The 19,034-nt window shown below is 36.2% G+C and overlaps 2 protein-coding genes across 6 annotated transcripts in view; one reads left to right on the forward strand and one right to left on the reverse strand.

Annotated features, from left to right (window-relative positions):
- The first annotated feature begins 1,082 nt into the window (after nt 1-1,082).
- On the forward strand, nt 1,083-15,570 carry LOC105277144 (mitogen-activated protein kinase kinase kinase kinase 5). Of its 4 annotated transcripts, XM_011335313.3 has the most exons (20): nt 1,083-1,196; nt 1,266-1,323; nt 1,666-1,821; nt 1,946-2,178; nt 2,270-2,533; nt 2,624-2,819; nt 2,891-2,988; nt 3,162-3,229; nt 5,222-5,260; nt 6,186-6,239; nt 6,949-7,016; nt 7,197-7,343; nt 7,556-7,731; nt 7,896-8,100; nt 8,190-8,373; nt 8,532-8,809; nt 8,964-9,047; nt 9,146-9,238; nt 9,314-9,440; nt 9,597-15,570. In XM_011335313.3, exons 1-20 carry the CDS (start codon nt 1,083-1,085, stop codon nt 9,694-9,696), a joined length of 2,742 nt encoding a protein of 913 aa, XP_011333615.1. In that variant the 3' UTR covers nt 9,697-15,570. The 4 variants fall into 4 exon arrangements, with proteins under 4 accessions (XP_011333615.1, XP_011333617.1, XP_011333616.1 ...); XM_011335315.3 differs by lacking the exon at nt 6,186-6,239; XM_011335314.3 differs by lacking the exon at nt 5,222-5,260.
- Nucleotides 15,571-15,742: 172 nt separating this feature from the next.
- The window catches only part of LOC105277145, a 35,001-nt gene continuing 31,709 nt past the window's right edge, over nt 15,743-19,034 (reverse strand). For both annotated transcript variants that reach the window (XM_011335317.3, XM_011335318.3), the window contains exon 7: nt 15,743-19,007. In XM_011335317.3, coding sequence (XP_011333619.2) covers nt 16,671-19,007 — 2,337 coding nt within the window. In that variant the 3' untranslated portion in view covers nt 15,743-16,670. The remainder of the gene's footprint in view (nt 19,008-19,034) is intronic.

The raw sequence follows: 19,034 nt of genomic DNA on the forward strand, positions 1-19,034 counted from the left end.
AAAAACGGGATTGTTCAAGTTTGATCTCTGACTCACCTAATTCATTTACGTGAATTCTCAAGTGCGATTTGACTGCACTTCACGGAGCAGGGCTCCGAATCGGTTCCACATCGCGCGTCATAGTGGCCGGGCTGGAAGCGGAAGACGGACTCCAAACGCGAACTCACGCGTGCGTATCCAACCCTGTATCCTCTCCGCCGCTATCCTTATTATTCGAGCGTGTTATCACAGTGCCACCGCATTGTGTGTGTGCAAAGTATCATATTTTTTGTTAAGTTCGTCTTATTTCGTTGCGTTTTACTTTTAAAAAAATTAAAGAAATTGTTATTTAAAATTTGGAAGGTTGATAAACGAACGAAATGATTATGGTTCTTTCGATCCAAACATCGAACCAAATTTAAAAGTCGTACTATCGAACCAAATTTAAAAATCGTACTATCGATCAATAATATATCATATTGAACGTTTTGTTACAAGAGGGACTAAAAAAGCATTTTGATAGAGCATTTTGTGCCTCTGACAAAAGCACGTAACCTTTTTATTGAAGAACACGAAAAGAATCTAATATACGTACCCGTATTATACGCGTCCTATTTATTAACGCGCGTGCAATACACGCGCCATTGTTACGAGCTTAAATGACACATCAATTTAATATATTTGTCACATTACAGGCGATTTTCGAATCGGCAGAGCAGCACGGTTCCTACGTGAACGACGGCGGTTTTAATTCATTCCCGCGACTGCGCCAGCTGTCCCAGAGAGCTGGTCGAGCGATACATCGATTCCTCGATGTGGCCGCATATCGCTCGCGCGAACGAACGACATGCGTAACGACCTAACGACAGCCGCGATCCGCAGCCAATGTCAGAGCGATTCAGCTGTTGTGGTGGGCAATGGCGACGTCTCGACGGATGGTGTGACATCCCGACGGGCTAAATGTTCCCGCTACGCGGTCCGGACGTTGCTGCACGTACGCACGCATTAACCCACGGCGGCTGAGAGCGTATTCCGCAGCACCAGGTGTCCCGGTAACCTCGCCTGCTCCGTATTTTCTCTCTGTCCGTGCCGCTCCGCGCGCGATGGCCGCGATGAACGCGAACGCGCTGTCGAGTGACATAAGCCGCAGGAATCCGCAGGACGAGTACGAGCTCATCCAGAGAATAGGCAGCGGGACCTACGGCGATGTCTACAAGGTATCTGTACCACCGTCCGCTCGATCCCACCAACGATCGGATGCCAATAATCACCTTCTCTCTTCGCAGGCTAAACGGCTCTCCATGAACGACCTCGCGGCTATTAAGGTTATCAAACTGGAGCCAGGTGAGTGTCCGCGAAGTTTAGAATTCTCTGCTGGCGTAAGTGGCACCATTATTCGATCATTCGTCGATCTTCCTCGTAGCATTCCCTCCTCTCTACCTATTTCTCTTTCTCTCTCTTCTTTTTCTCCAGAGTACCGCTATAAATTTTTATAAAGCACGCTACGCGAAGCAATATGAGAATAAAAATGACATGGCTGCTAAGATACTTGTTTGTTGAGAGATAACTAGATTAAATGTTTGTGTGCACTTGATGCGCAAGATAGAAACCCTATGTGGCTGCAAGTTTTGTCATAGAATTATGATGAAATGAGATAATTTCATGACGCATCCGCGTGTTTTTCAGGCGACGACTTTGCAATTATTCAACAGGAGATTCTAATGATGAAGGACTGTAGGCATCCTAATATTATTGCATATTACGGCAGTTACCTGAGAAGGGACAAGTTGTGGATATGTATGGAATACTGCGGAGGTGGATCCTTGCAGGATATATATCATAGTATGTGCAATATTTATTTATCTAACGTTTGCACAATGTTTCAGAAAAAAATAATACATTTTTTGATGATTAAAATTGATTTTTAATTATAATTTTAAATGTATGTTCTAATGTATGTTTACAGTAACCGGACCATTATCAGAAATACAAATAGCGTTTATGTGTCGGGAGACTCTCACTGGTTTAGCTTACTTACATAGCATGGGCAAGATGCATCGTGATATTAAGGGTGCCAATATATTGTTGACCGAAGCGGGTGATGTAAAATTGGCAGACTTCGGTGTATCCGCGCAGATCACTGCGACGATTAATAAGAGGAAGAGTTTTATCGGTACACCTTATTGGATGGCTCCTGAGGTATTGTCACATTCCTCGATGATGTTTAACAAATCGCGTTTTTTTTTAATATCTGGAAAATTAAGGCAATTGATATTTTTGTGACGTACAGGTAGCGGCTGTGGAAAGGAAGGGCGGTTACAATCAGTTATGTGATATTTGGGCGTGCGGAATAACCGCGATAGAATTAGCGGAATTGCAGCCACCGATGTTCGATCTGCATCCGATGCGCGCCCTGTTTCTCATGTCCAAGTCGGGCTTCAAGCCACCAACGCTGAAGGACCGCGACAAGTGGAGTCCAACGTTCCATAATTTCGTCAAAGTCGCCCTCACGAAGAATCCGAAGAAGAGACCGACGGCGGAGAAGTTGCTTCAGGTTGCTTTTTATTTTGTTCGGTAGATCGGTAGACGAGAAAGAAAACCTCCGCGAGCCGCATTGACAATAAATAAATATTTTCTACCGCAGCACGCGTTTTTCCAAGCAGAGATGAGTAAGAGACTGGCGTTAGAATTACTGCAAAAAGTATCGAATCCAAGTCACATGTTTGCTGACCTGGAAGCTGATGAGGACGGCGCGGTACCCAATGTACCGCAAAGGATAGCGTCGCGTCATACCGCGAGACCTAGGCCGAAAAGTCCGATCTCGCAATTGGATAGCGACGGTAAATACCGATTTGTAATGGGAGGGAAACAATACGTCTAACATTATTTTAACATTATTGATCTCTTACAGATCAAATTAATATCGATGGAGGAACGTTGCAGAGAGACGTGCCGTCTGTAGATAGCAACCCAGCATGGGACATCATGGACATAATGAATAATGTTAAGGTAAGTTAAAAATGTTTCATTATTTTATAATCATAACTAAATGCATCGACAATGAAAAGCGAATTACAATAGCGTAAACGTTTTCCCGTGATTGTCATAATTATTTATAATAAAAATACGTGTGATTCACGACAGTAAAATCGAACGTTTCATTCGCATATTTGTACATGCAGGCTGTACATAATTGTGACGTGCATCCAGACTGTGGCATTGGCACTGCGTTCGAGGATGTCCAAGAAAAGTAAGTTGTTTCTTATTACATATTGTGTTTCTGTCGACTCCTGTCTCAGATATTCTCATAAAATCATCGAAAAGATCGAAGCTTCTCTGTCATTTTTGCTAATATGGTAGTTGCTGTTTTGTTCGTTCTGTAAATATATCTGTCATATGTAAGTGTTTGAAATGGAGTCTCGGGAATGCTTGATAACATCAGAAAGGATTTACAGACTTTTACTACATAACAGATATGCACATTTTAATATTTTATTACATCTTTTTTATTCTTTATATGTACAAAATGAGATACAGAGAGATACAGGAAATTGCAAGCCAAACGTGAATTATTAGACTGCCAAACAAGACAGCAATGTATAATACAGTATTCTGTATTATAACAATCACAGACACATCTTATTTTTGACTATAATCGCTAATAAATACATTGCATATGGAATGTCTGCTTATGCTTTGCATTATGTCATACTAGTTTGAAATGAACGAGATAATTATCTCGTAATTATTATTATATATATATATATATATATTAATTATTACATCTGAAACAGCAACACATCATATTCTGAAATATCGTGATAAATGCATAAATAAACAGTAAAATAAAATAAAAAATTATAAAAGTAATTGACGAAACATTACAATACTTTTAGGCATATATGGACATGCTTCAAATCAAGGTGCTAAAATCTATTTAAAATTAATTGATGAACAAGAGTTTGTTAAATTGTGTCGGAAAACTTCCAGAGTGTAATACTTGCAAAAAAAATATAATAATCCTGAAATTTTATCTTTTTTATGCAGCTGATATAGTTAAATTATTCATATTTTGAGATTTTCGTTATAAAGAAATAATTCTCGTTTACTTTTTTGATAAGTTGTATTACGCATCATAAACGTACATACATTTATATTCGAATACTGTGTTTCTTTAAATTATTCGTTAGCATATTTCGTAAAGATATGCTTATTTTTGTACTAGTACACTTGGCGCGAACATTAAGACAAGTAAAGTAACGAAAGGTCGTAGCAAAACTGGCACAGAGATATTTCGTATGACTTTAAGGTAACACACACATTTTTTCAATAAGTTTGGAGTGAATTTCCTGTTTTTAATATAACAGACATATATCCTTGCTAAAACAGAAAGACTGTCCCATACTTTTATAATTTTACAAAATGTTTGAAAGCTCTGATTTGTCATTGTCGAATGACATGTTGAATAATGGAATGTAATAACCTTATAATATTTTCAAATATAATTTCTCCATAAGTAACACATATTTAAAACTTTTTAACATAACATTAAAATAAACTGCAACTACAGTTATGCTAAAGCAACTTTAAAGCTTATAAATGTAAGAATTACCTCAGTAAAGTTACTGCTTTTAATTACACATATGTATTATATGAACACTTTTCAAAGAGACAAATTTAACAGTATGTGTTTTGTACATATATAAGATCACGGCACTTTATTTTTTGCATGTTAGATACGCGAGATAGATATGATCTATCTTGCTTGTGTGATATTGCATGGTTGATAGCAAAGTTATCGAAGGGTGCTGATATGTCGCGCGTTTTATTATAAAGTAAGTACGCTAATTGAGAGATATTTTATGTGTACATTAACATCGATTTCGTCCATTATAATTAATCATTTTGAGATAAATCAAATGAAAAGAAGAGCAATTTATTTTATCCGTCCACATTTTTTATAAATATATGAAAAGGTTTCTAATGAGATTTCTTTAGGATATTGTTCAATTTTCTAGAACAGAAGTAGAAATTATTCGTCATTACTTAAATATTTCTTGAAATTATAGCATTCAGTTATATTTCTGAAAAACTACATCCTGTCACTGTTAATCCTTATTCCTTGCTTCCGTAGTACACCTGTTCTATGCCCTAAGTTCTATTTGTAATATATTTTTATTATTTTTTCTTATACTTTTAATTTTTCTGATCAGTTTGTAATTCTAATAATTTCTCCCAACAGGAGTCTATTGCAGTACATTGATGAGGAGTTGTTGCTAAGGTATTGGCAGGTAACCCTTTTCCCTTGCACCTTGCACCTTGCACTTATATTTCCTTATGCTGTGCATAATTTTTGTAAATTGCATTACACATACTCGGACGATTAATTATTTGGCTTATATTTCTTTGATATCTTCTATTTTCAATAACAAATTTTTTTTAAACTAACACGCGTTGTTCTCCACTTCTGTTCAATTGAGGTTTCCTTAAAATTATGTAACATATATAATATAATATTTTAATATTATTAGAAGAAATGACTGAAATTATACACAAAAGAAAACACAGTCGGTCATAATAAAGCCAAGGTTCACAATTAAATTATTTACAGGAAACAATTATCACGTGCACAAATTTGAATAGCTATAGAGTTTTTAAGTGTGTTTCGTTTTCTGTTATATGCATTTAATGTTATTTGTTGCATGTTAGAATTTTCAATATTCTAAATATCAAAGCTATTTCATATTGCTATATAAAGCTATTCATATTATCCATACTGGTGAAGGAAATTTGTATCTCTACATAAATGTTAATTTATTATTAAATCTCTTATCACATTCTATTATAGTATAGATTATGTAAATATATTGATATTTCAAATCGATGTTTTTCAAATGTGTGTGCTGGTATATAATTATTTATACTGGAGATTTAAAACATAATTTATACAAAAATTGATTGCAGTTATAATTACTGAAAACTTGCAATTAATCGAACAATAATTCTTGATGTAAAGATGAGATATATCTGAAAAGCAGAAACAGTATTAGTCAATGTCATATTTTGTTGAGTTTATGACGTTATTAAATACATTGTTGAAGTACTTGAAATGTATAATAATGTACCAGAAGAGAAAAGAATGAATCAGAATAGAAAGGAGTTTATAATTTTATAGTATATGATCACAGTTTCATATATGTGTGCAGGGGGAATGCAATGTCGACGGTTGGTGGTCATTGCGACCAGCTATATTCCCTGCAGTAAGTAAATGAATTACAGTAAGCAATTTCATTTTCCAATGATATATTTTTTCAGTTGATACAGGGAAGTAAAATTTGTTTTGATCATTAATTGAAAGTATTAAGCTCAGACACACACAAGACTACACTCATTGCTTACATTGTTACTTATGAAATTGCGCAAGTATTTATTATTTTAGTAATACACACACAATTATTAGTATTCAACTCTTTATTTATTAAATCGTATAGATATCAAACAAGAAAAAATAAATTTATTCTGTTCTGCGAAAAATATTACAAAATTGACATACTTGTTTCTGCCTATGATTTATTTATATTTATTTGTTGCACATGTTTAATATATATTCATAACAGCAGAATAGGCCTTAAATGTTCAATCAAAATTAACATTTTGACAACGTGATTGTCTTCTAATCTAACGTTACATTACTAAAATTTATTAGAAATGTATGCAGCTTGACAGCTCTCTAACACATTTTTGCATTACATTTTATTCGACTCTTTTACTCAAACATTAAAAAATTCTTATTTGAACAAAAATATTTCATGCATTTATTTTATAAATCCATACTTTCTTCATTTTTGACATATTTATGTTATTTGTTTTTTATTAACAATATTCATATTTCTCTTCTCAAAATTAAACGCGTTTTGAGAAGCGCAATTAATGTATATTAATATTTGTTTAAATTGCTTTCTTTTTTAGAGCTACTCTTCCACTTGGGGAATCATCAAGTGATTGCGAAGTCCACTGTCCATATTACAGTGTGTCTGGTATGTAATTTTTATTGCAAATTAATTTATTTATAATATTTCGTCAAGATTATGCGATCATAATATTTCGTTCTTTTTAAATGTACGAAATGTCTAAAACTATATGTAAATAATAGTAAAACTTTAAGAAATACATTCTATATTTATAAATATTAGTATAAAGAATAAATTTTTGTGCAGGATCTCAAGCAAGTCCGCGACGTCACAGTTCTGTGGACGAATTGTATGGTCTTGTTAGCAATACTCAGTCGTTGACGGCTGTAAATGGGCAACGTCAGCGATCATTATCAGACAGTGGTCCAAGAGATGAGTCGTCACAGTCAAATGGTATGAGCATACATTATAAATGTAACATTTGAATGATATTATATAACAAAATAATTTCATGTAACAAAATAATCTATATTTTAACTATAATGTATGTTAATTATAATCACAGCTTAAAAAGCTTGTTGCAAGAGATCTCTAATATCGAAATATCATTATTCTACACACAGTCTTTGTCACATATTGATATCTCTTGCATAATTCTTGCTTAGGTGACAATGAGACGTCAGCTGATCGAGATAGGGAAAGTATGAGTCCTGATTTATTGTCAGACACACCGCCTGTGCCTCCAAGGAGAAGGGATCGGAAAAGACATACGCCACCAAGACCCATTAGTAATGGACTCCCTCCCACTCCAAAAGTGCACATGGGAGCGTGTTTCTCAAAAGTTAGTTCACGAAACAATCTAAAATGATATCGTTCGATCTCCTCGTAGAGAATACATACTTATTATAAAGTTTTTTCTTGTGTTCTCCTTTGGTTATTTCTTGTTAATATATACTAATTAAATACTTTATTAGTATATACTAATTAAATTACACATGTTAATAGGTATTCAACGGCTGTCCATTGAGAATACACTGTACCGCAAGTTGGATTCATCCAGATACAAGAGATCAACATTTGCTCATCGCGGCGGAGGAAGGAATTTATAATCTGAACTTAAACGAACTTCATGAAACTGCGATAGACCAATTATATCCGAGACGCACCATCTGGATGTACGTTATTAAGGATGTTCTTATGTCCCTTTCTGGTAAGTTACTTTTTTGTTATTGCTATTACTGCGTGATTGACATAACTAGTTGTATCCCTTATGTACTATGGTCGTATATCGTATTACAGGAAAAACGCCTCAGTTGTACAGGCACGACTTATTAGCGATACTGAGTAAGCAAACTCATAGGTTTTCGTTGCACATGAACAAAATACCGGAGAGATTAGTCCCTAGGAAATTTGCCCTCACTACGAAAGTACCGGACACAAAGGGGTGTATCAAGTGTTGCGTTGGGAGGAATCCGTATAACGGGTGAGCGAAAACGGCGCAGTTACATATTTTTCCTGAAATATGCATGGTTAATTTTCGAAAATAATAAGCAGCAAATAAGTATTCTCATGCATGATAATATTTGACATGAATTTTTTTGGTAAATAAATTATGACAAAGTATAATATTTTTTAATGTAGGTACAAGTATTTATGCGGTGCGATGCCAGCCGGTATATTCCTTATGCAGTGGTACGATCCGTTGAATAAATTTATGCTTCTGAAACATTTCGATTGTGCTCTACCGTCGCCGTTAAACGTCTTCAAGATGGTTATTACGCCGGAGATGGAGTACCCAATGGTCTGCGTATCAGTGAAGCAGCCATATCAGCAAAACAAATTGAAGCTGGACTTAATTAATATGAATTCGGGAGCAAGCTGGTTCCATAGCGATGAATTGGAGGATATGGATGGCTCAGGTATCCGTCATACGTGGATGTAATAATTTATTTGTACATAAATTTACGTTGTGCAGTTTCCTCTATTTTATTCTTTGGAAATACCTCAAAATTCAATTTTATAATCCCTCTCTAGAAATATTATTCTTTCTATAATACAAAAATTCTGTTATAGCGACTGTGATACCAAGAAGAGAAAATTTGAATGTTATTAATGTTACGCAGTTCGAGAAAGATGCAATACTCGTTTGTTATGACAGTGAGTATTATATATACTACACATTAGAATTATCTTATTGATAGGTATTATAAATTAAATATAACATGTATTGTAAATGAAACATAAAATACTTGCAGACGTGGTGAAGATGGTGACCTTACAGGGGAAACCTCGTGTTAGCAAGAAACAGTTGTCCGAGCTACAGTTTAATTTTCAAATCGAATCTATTAGTAAGTGCAAAATCCGCTTTGTTTGTTTATTGGCAATTTATATCAAGATCATCACGCGAGTACATTTACTTTCAGTCTGCCTACCAGATAGTGTATTGGCATTTCATAAGCACGGTATGCAAGGTAGAAGTTTCAAGAATGGCGAAGTTACGCAAGAGATTAGTGATCCGAGCAGAACTTATAGGCTACTCGGCTCAGATAAGTATGTAAAGAATTTAGATAATATGTTAATGCAATAGAAAAATTAACTTAAATAAATATTTTCCATCGAATTTATTAAATCTTTTAATATTGATTGTAATCTCACAAATAATCATAATTAAACATGCAGGAAGATTAATCATTACGTATTGAACAGGGTTGTGATGTTGGAGAGTCATCTGGTTCACAGTGGTACACTGACCGAATCGGAGGGGGCGGATTTGTACATTCTTGCTGGACACGAAGCTAGCTACTAAATAGTCGATTTCTAGTAGCTGGTACGTGACTCTACGCCATGCGTCATCGTCTCGCACGATTTGTGATTGGACTGCGTATAAATTGTGAAACGACTCACAAGAGCGGTGAGCTTAAGGCTGCAGAGGTAAAAAAAAACACTTTACAATCAAATTAATTTCCGCTGCGAGTACGCGCACGCGCCGCGTCTGATCTTACTCGAATCGCATCGTTTGCGTGCGATTCAAACGGTCGCGGTAGTTACCGTTGTCTCTCCGCGTAGCCGAAATCGCATAGACTGGTAGATATTCGCGATAACTTTTTTTAACGAGATGAGTCGTAGACAGTTCCCAATAATGAATACGAGAAATCAGGAAAATAAAGGGAAATATTAAATTTTAAGAAAAGAGAAGACGCGAACTCGAAAGAGAACGTACGTGTGCAGAATTGTCCTTATGCCTGATTAAATGAAGCCTATAATAGTTGCAACTAAATCGAATTAAGGCGATTTAGCTGGTCAGTTTAGCTACGTGTGTTTAAATTAACGGTCTCGTAAATCTCGTGTGCGATTGCGAAAAGAAATCAAGGCGGTAAAAATTTCCGAGAATTAAAAATCGAATTTAAATGTTTTTGGCAATAGAACGTACTCGAAAATATTATGTGCTTCTAATCTTATACACAGCTAAATTAGCTATACCGCCTTAATGTGAAAATATCGCTGCATTGCGTCGCTTGAATGCGCTAAGGCAATGAAGCATTCTTCTGCATTGTCATATAAGTTACACACAGTTCTCAATCTTATTCTTTTTTTCGAGAGTTACATCATATTCAATGCATTATGTTATAGCTTTTAACCTTTGAGAACATATATAACAAAGTTTGTTAGGAGTTGATGTGTATCTTTAACAATTACGGAATTACAAGACGAGATGACATTTATATTCTTACACATGAATAGCATAGTTCTCGAAGGCTAAAGCGCTATCGTTACATATATTCGGATATTGAAATATCCAGATACATTTTAATAAGGTAAATAAATGAGGTCTTTGCTGTAACAGAATTCATAAAATTCTGTTTGGTGTTTTAAACGAAATTACAATTCAGTATACAGGACTGTTCCATTTCTGCTGAATCGAATTTCACCGAGAGATTGATCTCAAACAAAAGATTCTTTCGTCGGTATATTTCTTGCAATTTCTTAATTTTTTCTACATTATAAATACCATATTTATAATTTTACACATTACAATTACACATTAAGTCAAAAAACAAAATGCTTTTATCCATTTAATGTGCAAAGAACTTTTTACTTTGCATTGCTCATAACGATTGGAGGTGTCTCAAAAGATTTTTTAAGAAGAAATCGAATCTATCGTTTAATTCGATTTGATAGAAGTGTGACGTCGTGTATCGTGTATGTTCCTCCAAGAATGATAGATAGATCGTAGAAGAAACGACAACGACGTAGAAGGAAAGTAGCTTCGATGTATGGTGCCCTTTAACAATGTTTCTGAGAATTTCCATAGAGAAACATGTTTCCTATAATAATCGTATAATATACCATGTAATATCGTGTATATATACATATGCATAGTACAAAATTCGCTCTCTCATACCAAAGCGTTATAACTTCGAGAAGAGAACATGTGTACGTTCCAATATTATATTGTTCGAGCTTCATTTTGTTAGGCATGAGATCACTTCGAAAGGGTTGTCTTCACTAAGACATTGTGTTCAATGTCTCTAATTTTGGACAATTGTAAATGTAAGATACGGCCACACAGGATGACATGCCGATGTTATCGATAGCAATTGCGCATTATTTATCTCGAGATGCGCCTCCTTCGTATATCTGTGTTATTTTGTTTGCTACGCGATGTTAAAGCGACTTGTAATACGACATAAAATATCCATTGCTGACTAGTTTTGATTTACTTGTAATGACAATCGGAAATCGTTTCACTTTATGACGATGATGACGATAACGACGATATACTATCGCGCGTTCATGAAGTGATGAGCAGAATTACTTTTATGTGATTGGTCTCAAGACTGGGAGAAATGCATTTTCTCGTTTACAGTAGATTTTCTTCTTGATTCCTGAAAAAGGAAGAGTGCTGGATATATTTAAGGATAAGAAAAGATTCCTTATTATTTTACATTTACATTTTATAAATGTCGTAACTTCATTTAATTATCAACGTTATTTAATTTAACTAGAGATTCTGCACATTTATATGCAAATATAAGAATATTTTTGAATATTTGTTTCTGAAAATTCAGTGTTTCGATTGATTCACCTATCTATGTCGATGCTTAGTAATACTAATGTATTAAAAACATTCCGTTTTTTTGCCTGGAATGATCAATTACGAATCATTAATTATTCGCACAGGTAATTAGTGACTGAAAAAATGCTGCCATTTTATTTGTAGGATTGAATTTAATATTATTTTTGAATTTAATATTATTTTCTTTCGCTGACGGATATGTTGAAAGATTTAATTGTTCATAAAATAAATCATTCTTTCGACTATATTTGAATAATGTACACGTGATTGGTGATGCAAGTGTTAGGAAAGCTATTATAGTAATTACCGTGACTAACTCGTGATTAGTAAAACATTTAATCGAGGTAACGAAATTGTTGCCTGTTACTTTGCCGAGTATTTAATTAATAATGCATTAGTCAAACATATATAATATCCGGCACTCCGCATTATCATCGACGTATTTGCAAGTCAGTTTTTTGTTTGCATTTTCTATCGAAGGGAAATGTAAATTGAACTGTAAAGAACAAAATTCCAGAATTAAATTTATAATTATTATATAAGTAATCTGCGGAATGTTAAACTATTTTAATATTTTATATGGATTTTTGCTCTGTATATAGAAAGTAGTATATTATTGAGGAAAGTACTATACTATCGAAAAAGAATTTAATATACTCGCAAAGTTGTGTAAAAAGAATCGCTTGTTTATGCTGAATCGTCATACGACTGAAATTACGTATGCAAGCTGAAAACAGTATTATTTGCAAATAATGCTGTTACATAAGGTTTTCGGTGAGATTTGAAAGTTTGCATCGGAATTTCGAATTTACATCGCGGCTTCGGATTCCCAGAACTTGATATGCTTGTGAGCACATTTTGTGAAGGAATTCAATTTGCTCGCAGTTTATTTATGCTTGATCGGCGATCTATCCCGATTGATTGGGTAAATAACGAAAACACGTACATAAAGACGTAAAGATGTAAAGACAGAGTTCGTAATACGTACTTATAATTGTTGCTTCTGCAAACGAACACCAACTCGATTAATCAAATTTTGCACTAAGTACGTACATACTATTTACATTTAAGATAATATTAGCGTGCATTGGTACGTCATCTTGAAACAAAAAAAATTGAAACGTGCAATGTCTTCCCCGTACATACTTACGAGTGTAATATACCATAGGTGTGTTAAATGTTTGCAATATTGACACTTCCAGCAGAGTTTGATAATATCCATCGAGATCGCGTAATTTCATGTTTATTCAGCAATTCGCTTTATTAGTATTGAAAGAAATTATGCGAACAAATCATTGTATAAGCAATTATATTGTATACATTTCTTTTTCGTAATATTAATCGCTGAGTTTTTTGAACATTCTCATATTTACCTAAAAGAGAAAAATTGTGATATATATATATTAAAAAGGGAAAGCAAGAGTATCTTCGTTTCACATAGGAAATAGACGTAATTAAAATAGAAATTTAAATAGTTTAAATTATCTGGCTAAACACTACGAGAAAGTTTATAAATATGAAATGAAAAGATATAAAATTTTGTTTCCTTGTGAACAATTGTTTACGCAGAACTCCTGCTCCTTTCCGAAGATATATTCACAAAATATTTTAATAATGACAGTAAAGAGTAACTGCAGTATTACCTGATGTGAATTTTTGTATTATTATAAAGACAATAATTTTATTCGGAGCATGGTACACAAATCATAAAAAAAAGGTAAATACATCTGCATAAAGGTGTATACTATTAAATTTTAAACTTATAATATGGATAAATTAGCAACAAAGGAAATGTAAAACAGTAATTAGAAGATTTTACCCAATACAGACCAAACCTTAGAAGAACTATGAGAATTAGAAAAAGACATACACATATAAACACTTTTGTGTAGATTTCACATATCCATGTTCTGCTCGCGACCATTTGAAATGGAATTTTAGTTTATTTTGATAGAGAAAAAAAATACAGAGTAACATTAGAGAAGTATGGGTGTAAGGCTGTTTCTTTATTTGAGTAGATTTTACAAGTCGGTTATTTTGAAGCAACATATAAGCAATATAAAACAAATTTTCTCTTCTGCTTAAATAGAATAGAAAGATCTTTTCAAATCGTGTCATGTACGTATACGTATATACTCAGCAAACAAAATTGCAATTAACAAACACGACGCACAAATATGTGATTATTTATAGAATAGTCAATGAATTATTGCGTCACGATTTAGTAGCAAAGTATCATACACCCATACTAGCAGTCTTTGAAGAATCTTTTATGCAGACATGTATGTATATTAAGTGCTAGGACAATTAATACAGCGATAAATGTACCTGTACACGTCGACCATATGATGGTTTGCCTCTATGGAAAATTACGTTCCAACTCCTTAATTCTTGTCAATTCTATTCAAAATTTGGGAATATCGATAAAATAAACACGATAGAATGAAACACAGAAATGGCTATTTATTCTTTAATCTTCAGCAGTTCTTTGGATCTTTTTGATCCATTGGATTAAATTGCTTTTAAGAGATCTATCAGAGCTAGAAAACTGGAACTTGAAGAGAATGTCATTTAATTCAAGAGATAGGAAAGAAGATTAGACACGTACATATAAAAATTATCCATTATTTTCGATAAATGGTTCAATGATGATTAGTAACGTGTGCGTTACATTCTGCATACGACAGTGAAGATATATAAAATATTTTGAGAGGCAAATTCGTAAATTCTTTAAAGATGGATATAAAAAAAGAGAAATATATATATATACACACACATAAACATAAATATATTTAATAAAATTCCTTGATATATATTGTAAATTCAAAGAGATATTCATTAATCTAATAGGATGAATTCTCCGATAATTTTGTTAATTAGCCAGTGGTGTTGAGAATACGAATTGCCGATATATCAGTAGTTCTTAACCAAAGGCGCGTAGCGACAGATAGATGACAATGAACGAATAAAATTATTCTTACAACTGGAATTAGAGGGAAGGCAGCGAAAGAGAGATATAATGTGTTACATCGTTTAGAGATTTTAGGAATAAGGAGCTTCTGCTGTGTAAAATTTTCTCGCTAAGTGTTATACTCTGTTACATTTAATGCTCACAAGATTATTTATTTAAAGAATACTGCGTGCGTAGCGTTTTTCCCCAAAAATTTCAATCAAGACGTAAGTAAGTTTGACGATGAAAGATATTTCTTGTACAGATACACGTGTCACAGGGACTCATGAAAAAGAAATGGACGTTAATTTATTCTTTACCAAGTCAAGAGCTACGTATTAATGACGGGGAGAAGAATAAAGGGTCTTCTTATAAATATTAATTGAAACTGTATTAGCGATTAAGTCTGTAATTACGAAAGTTGTATATAATGTGTATAACGTATTATATGTTATTCTTGCGTTCGCCGAGTCTTCGTTTTGATCACTTTTATATAAATACACACACACACACACACACACACGATACAACACACACATGCTACTGTGAAAATAATTTATAATTATAAACGTATTTGATTTTTACTTGTATCTATATAAAATTCAGGACAATTAGCCAAACTTCTGTAAATAGATCTTCTCGTAGTAAAACCTAAGGAAAAGGATAATTCAAGATATTGTTGTTATTTATTTTCCCATCCTACTGACGTACGTTATAGTTTTATGGATTTATGGATGGATTATGGATGGTTGTGGACCAAAAATGGTTATGTCTCGTGTACGCCAACTCTGATCACGACGAATGGAAAATTCAAAACTTCAGCAGTCTTTATAAAATGTTATATTACTATGTACATTACAAATGTATCGACTATTCTCTTTCTCAGAAATAATTTTTTTACAATGGTATATTCTGTGGCTTCGGAAATGTAAGATGTAGTCTTATTGTCCTAATGCTAGTTACCATTCTGCATCGTATCTTGTTATAGCCTTTAACGTTTTCCTTAAACGTATCAACAATTTCAAATGCTCATATTACAAACTATAGCGAATTTATGAAAACTATTAAATAGTATTCTGTATATTTTATTGAGTAAACAGATTCGTACTAATCAATATAATTAAATAATACAAAAATTTAACGAACAATATAAAATACGTTTTTTAACTTATTTATATCACTCAGTCAATATAATATACGGAATACTGTATTGTATTTATGTCCATGCATTTGCGAGATGACGACGGTACTGTAGTCGATGTCGCAATTATTACCATATGGTAGTACGGCAATGTCACAGAGTTATGTTAAAATATCAACACTCTAGAAAAGTAGTTAAGAATAAAATTTATATAAACGAGATACATCGAATTTGCATTCTCCAGCTGAGTTACACTTCAACTGACGAGTTTTTTTAAAACTCAATGCTAAATGATCTGATAAATGCTTCGTTTGAAAACTTGTATTTCCTACATAACATATGTATAAAAAAAAACAATACTTAATATAGGTCAACAGTCAATAATAGGTAAGTATTAATTGAGAACTTGGCGTAATCTCTTACGTTTCTAAGTATGACACGAACGTGAGCGTGAATACGCCTTCCTCACGTGCACGTCGACGTCCAAGTGAGATATGAATTTGTTCTAGTATAATAGTATTGCATTACGTTAACACTCTTCCAGGCACATGTGAAGAACTTCTAGATAGGACTCCAGTTAGGTCTGCCATCTTTTTCTACGAGTAGTACGGATCAAGTTTCGACGTGACCCTGCAATTGACCCACTATCTTCCGCACCCAGCCTGCTTGACTCTGCCCCGCGGAAACGTCATCTCTGTCAGTTTCAGTGTTTCGATTGTAATTATTATTAGACGAACGAGTAACATTTGTTACCAAGGCAAATCTCGTGAGAATTTTGCCGTCACCGGCAACGTGTTTCTTCGCCATCATCGGCCTGATCTTCAAATGATCCGGCTTCTGCGCGATGTTCGGCTTGAATTTCCTCGATAATGCTTCTTGTCTCTTCTTCACGGGTATCGGTGGCGCGATCTTTACCTTGGTCGTTGCCGTCAGCGCCGCTGGCTGCCGTGTCACGAACACCTCCTCAACGTCGCTGAATATTGCACTGTCCCGAAATGCTTCGTCCACGTCGGCATCCGCGTAATTTTCGATAATCTCAAAGCTCTTCTCGTAGAAACTATCTGTCTCGCTCTCGCGACGCTCAGTATCCTTGCTGCTACTGATTTCTACTTCTTGCTCTTGATGATCTTCATCCACCGACTCGTCCACCGGCTTCTTGGGTTGGTTAATCTCGGCACAAGAAGATTGAGCGCGTTTGCTCTCGGCGAAGAGGATCGTGGGATCAGCATAATCCGACTGGGCAATTCTCGCACCTAAACTCGAACTGCCTTGCTTGTAGTAGAGCTGAGGAATTCGCTGATCGGATACACTCGAGCAACCCATCAACTCCTCCACGTCCGAGGACGGTTCTCTTGGATGCTGCTTTGCTTGTTTAGCCTGCCTCTTCGCGCATTTACTCCCGGCGCTTAATGAGCGGAAATAGCGTGTCCGTTCGAGCTCGTCGCTGCACTCGAGTGTCTCCGTGCTCATGGTGTTTCTCAGACGACCCTGCAAACGGCTGCCCGCTTTGAAGACATTACGGAAGATCGCGCTGCCGCTACCGCCGCCGCCGCCGTTTGCCCGATAGATCTTGTGGTCTGGATGGATATTCGCGCTGTCGGTAGCGGACATTCGCACGTCCGAGTAAGCGTCAGCATCGGTCAGCCGCGTGTCTTCCAGCGAGCAGAAGAAGGTCGACGAACTGGAACTCGTCGAGGTCGCGGGCATCGGGAACTTGGCGATTCTGCCCTCCGGCTGGCACGTGGACGCGTACCTCTCCATGTCCTCCAAATTAATTTCCGCCGGCTTGTCGGACGCGATCGTGAACGGCCGCTCGCTCATCGGTTTGCCGTCTCGTTGTAGGAAGCGCGACTTCGTCACGCAGGTCGGCTGGGAGTTATCTGGATTTATCTGGAAGCTGCGCGGCAACGAACCGCACTTGGGCGGCGAAGTAGGCAGACCCTCGCATAATTTCGTGAGCCAAACCGCGGGCTGAGTCGGACTGCCGTCATTGCCGTCAACGTCCCCCTCTGTCCGCAGCCCTTCCCAGACGTGCTGCAGATTGTCGTAGTTGCCGAAACCCTTGGATTGCCCATCTTTCGCGCCCTCGCTCGCGTCACTCCTCTCGCCGTTGCACCGGTGCTCCGTACTATCCTTCTCGATTCGTTCCGTTATCGCGGTAGTATTGATCTCCTTCTGTTCCACCGATTCGCACATCGTCGACGGTAGGATCTCCTCGTCGTTCGACGTCGAATTCTCGCGGATACGAAGCGCCGTCTTGATCACTTTGCTGTCGGTAACGATACTCTGTCGCTTGAACGCCTCGAACAGCGCTCGCTTCTCGTGAGAGTGATTCGTCAATCGAGCAATCGTTTCTGTCGATTTGTGGGTGGTTTTCAGGTTGTCGTAAAAGAGCTGCAACGGCTGCTGATTATCCCGCGCGGGTGCCGAGGACAAGGAGTTCCACGCGTTGTTCGTCTTATTAATTAGACGTTGCTCCCGATGCGTCGCGCGAGTGCGGCCCAGTCTATTGTTGTTGCCGTGATTGCTCGAGTTGGTGATGTAGTTCGCGTTCTCCGAGTCACTCTCGTCTGACGTGTCCGCCGAGATGCGCTTGTTGAAACGTTGCTGCCGCACGTTGACGATGCTGTTGGTACGTTGTTTCTCCAGCAGCCTCTGGAACTCCTGGTTCTGCATGAGAATGTGACCGACGATTTCTTCCACTGTTTGCACTGTTGGAGTGGCGTGCTGTTCGTTATTGTTATCTTTGGTTTCGGTCGCCGACAAGGAGTTCAACGGCGCCGTCTGGTTATCCTCCTCGGTGTGGATCTCGGTTGTTTCTTTGGCCTCGACCGTTGGAGATTGAGCGTCAGTAGCGATCTCTTCCTTCTGCTCTTCGTCCGACTGATTGAGACATACGTAGGACTGGAAACCTGGCTCGGATTTGCGTCTCCAACCAGTAAAGCGATCCTGAATACGATCAAACAATGATTTGCA

Source organism: Ooceraea biroi, chromosome 3, assembly GCF_003672135.1.
Source record: "Ooceraea biroi isolate clonal line C1 chromosome 3, Obir_v5.4, whole genome shotgun sequence".
NCBI classification, from domain to species: Eukaryota; Metazoa; Arthropoda; class Insecta; order Hymenoptera; family Formicidae; genus Ooceraea; species Ooceraea biroi.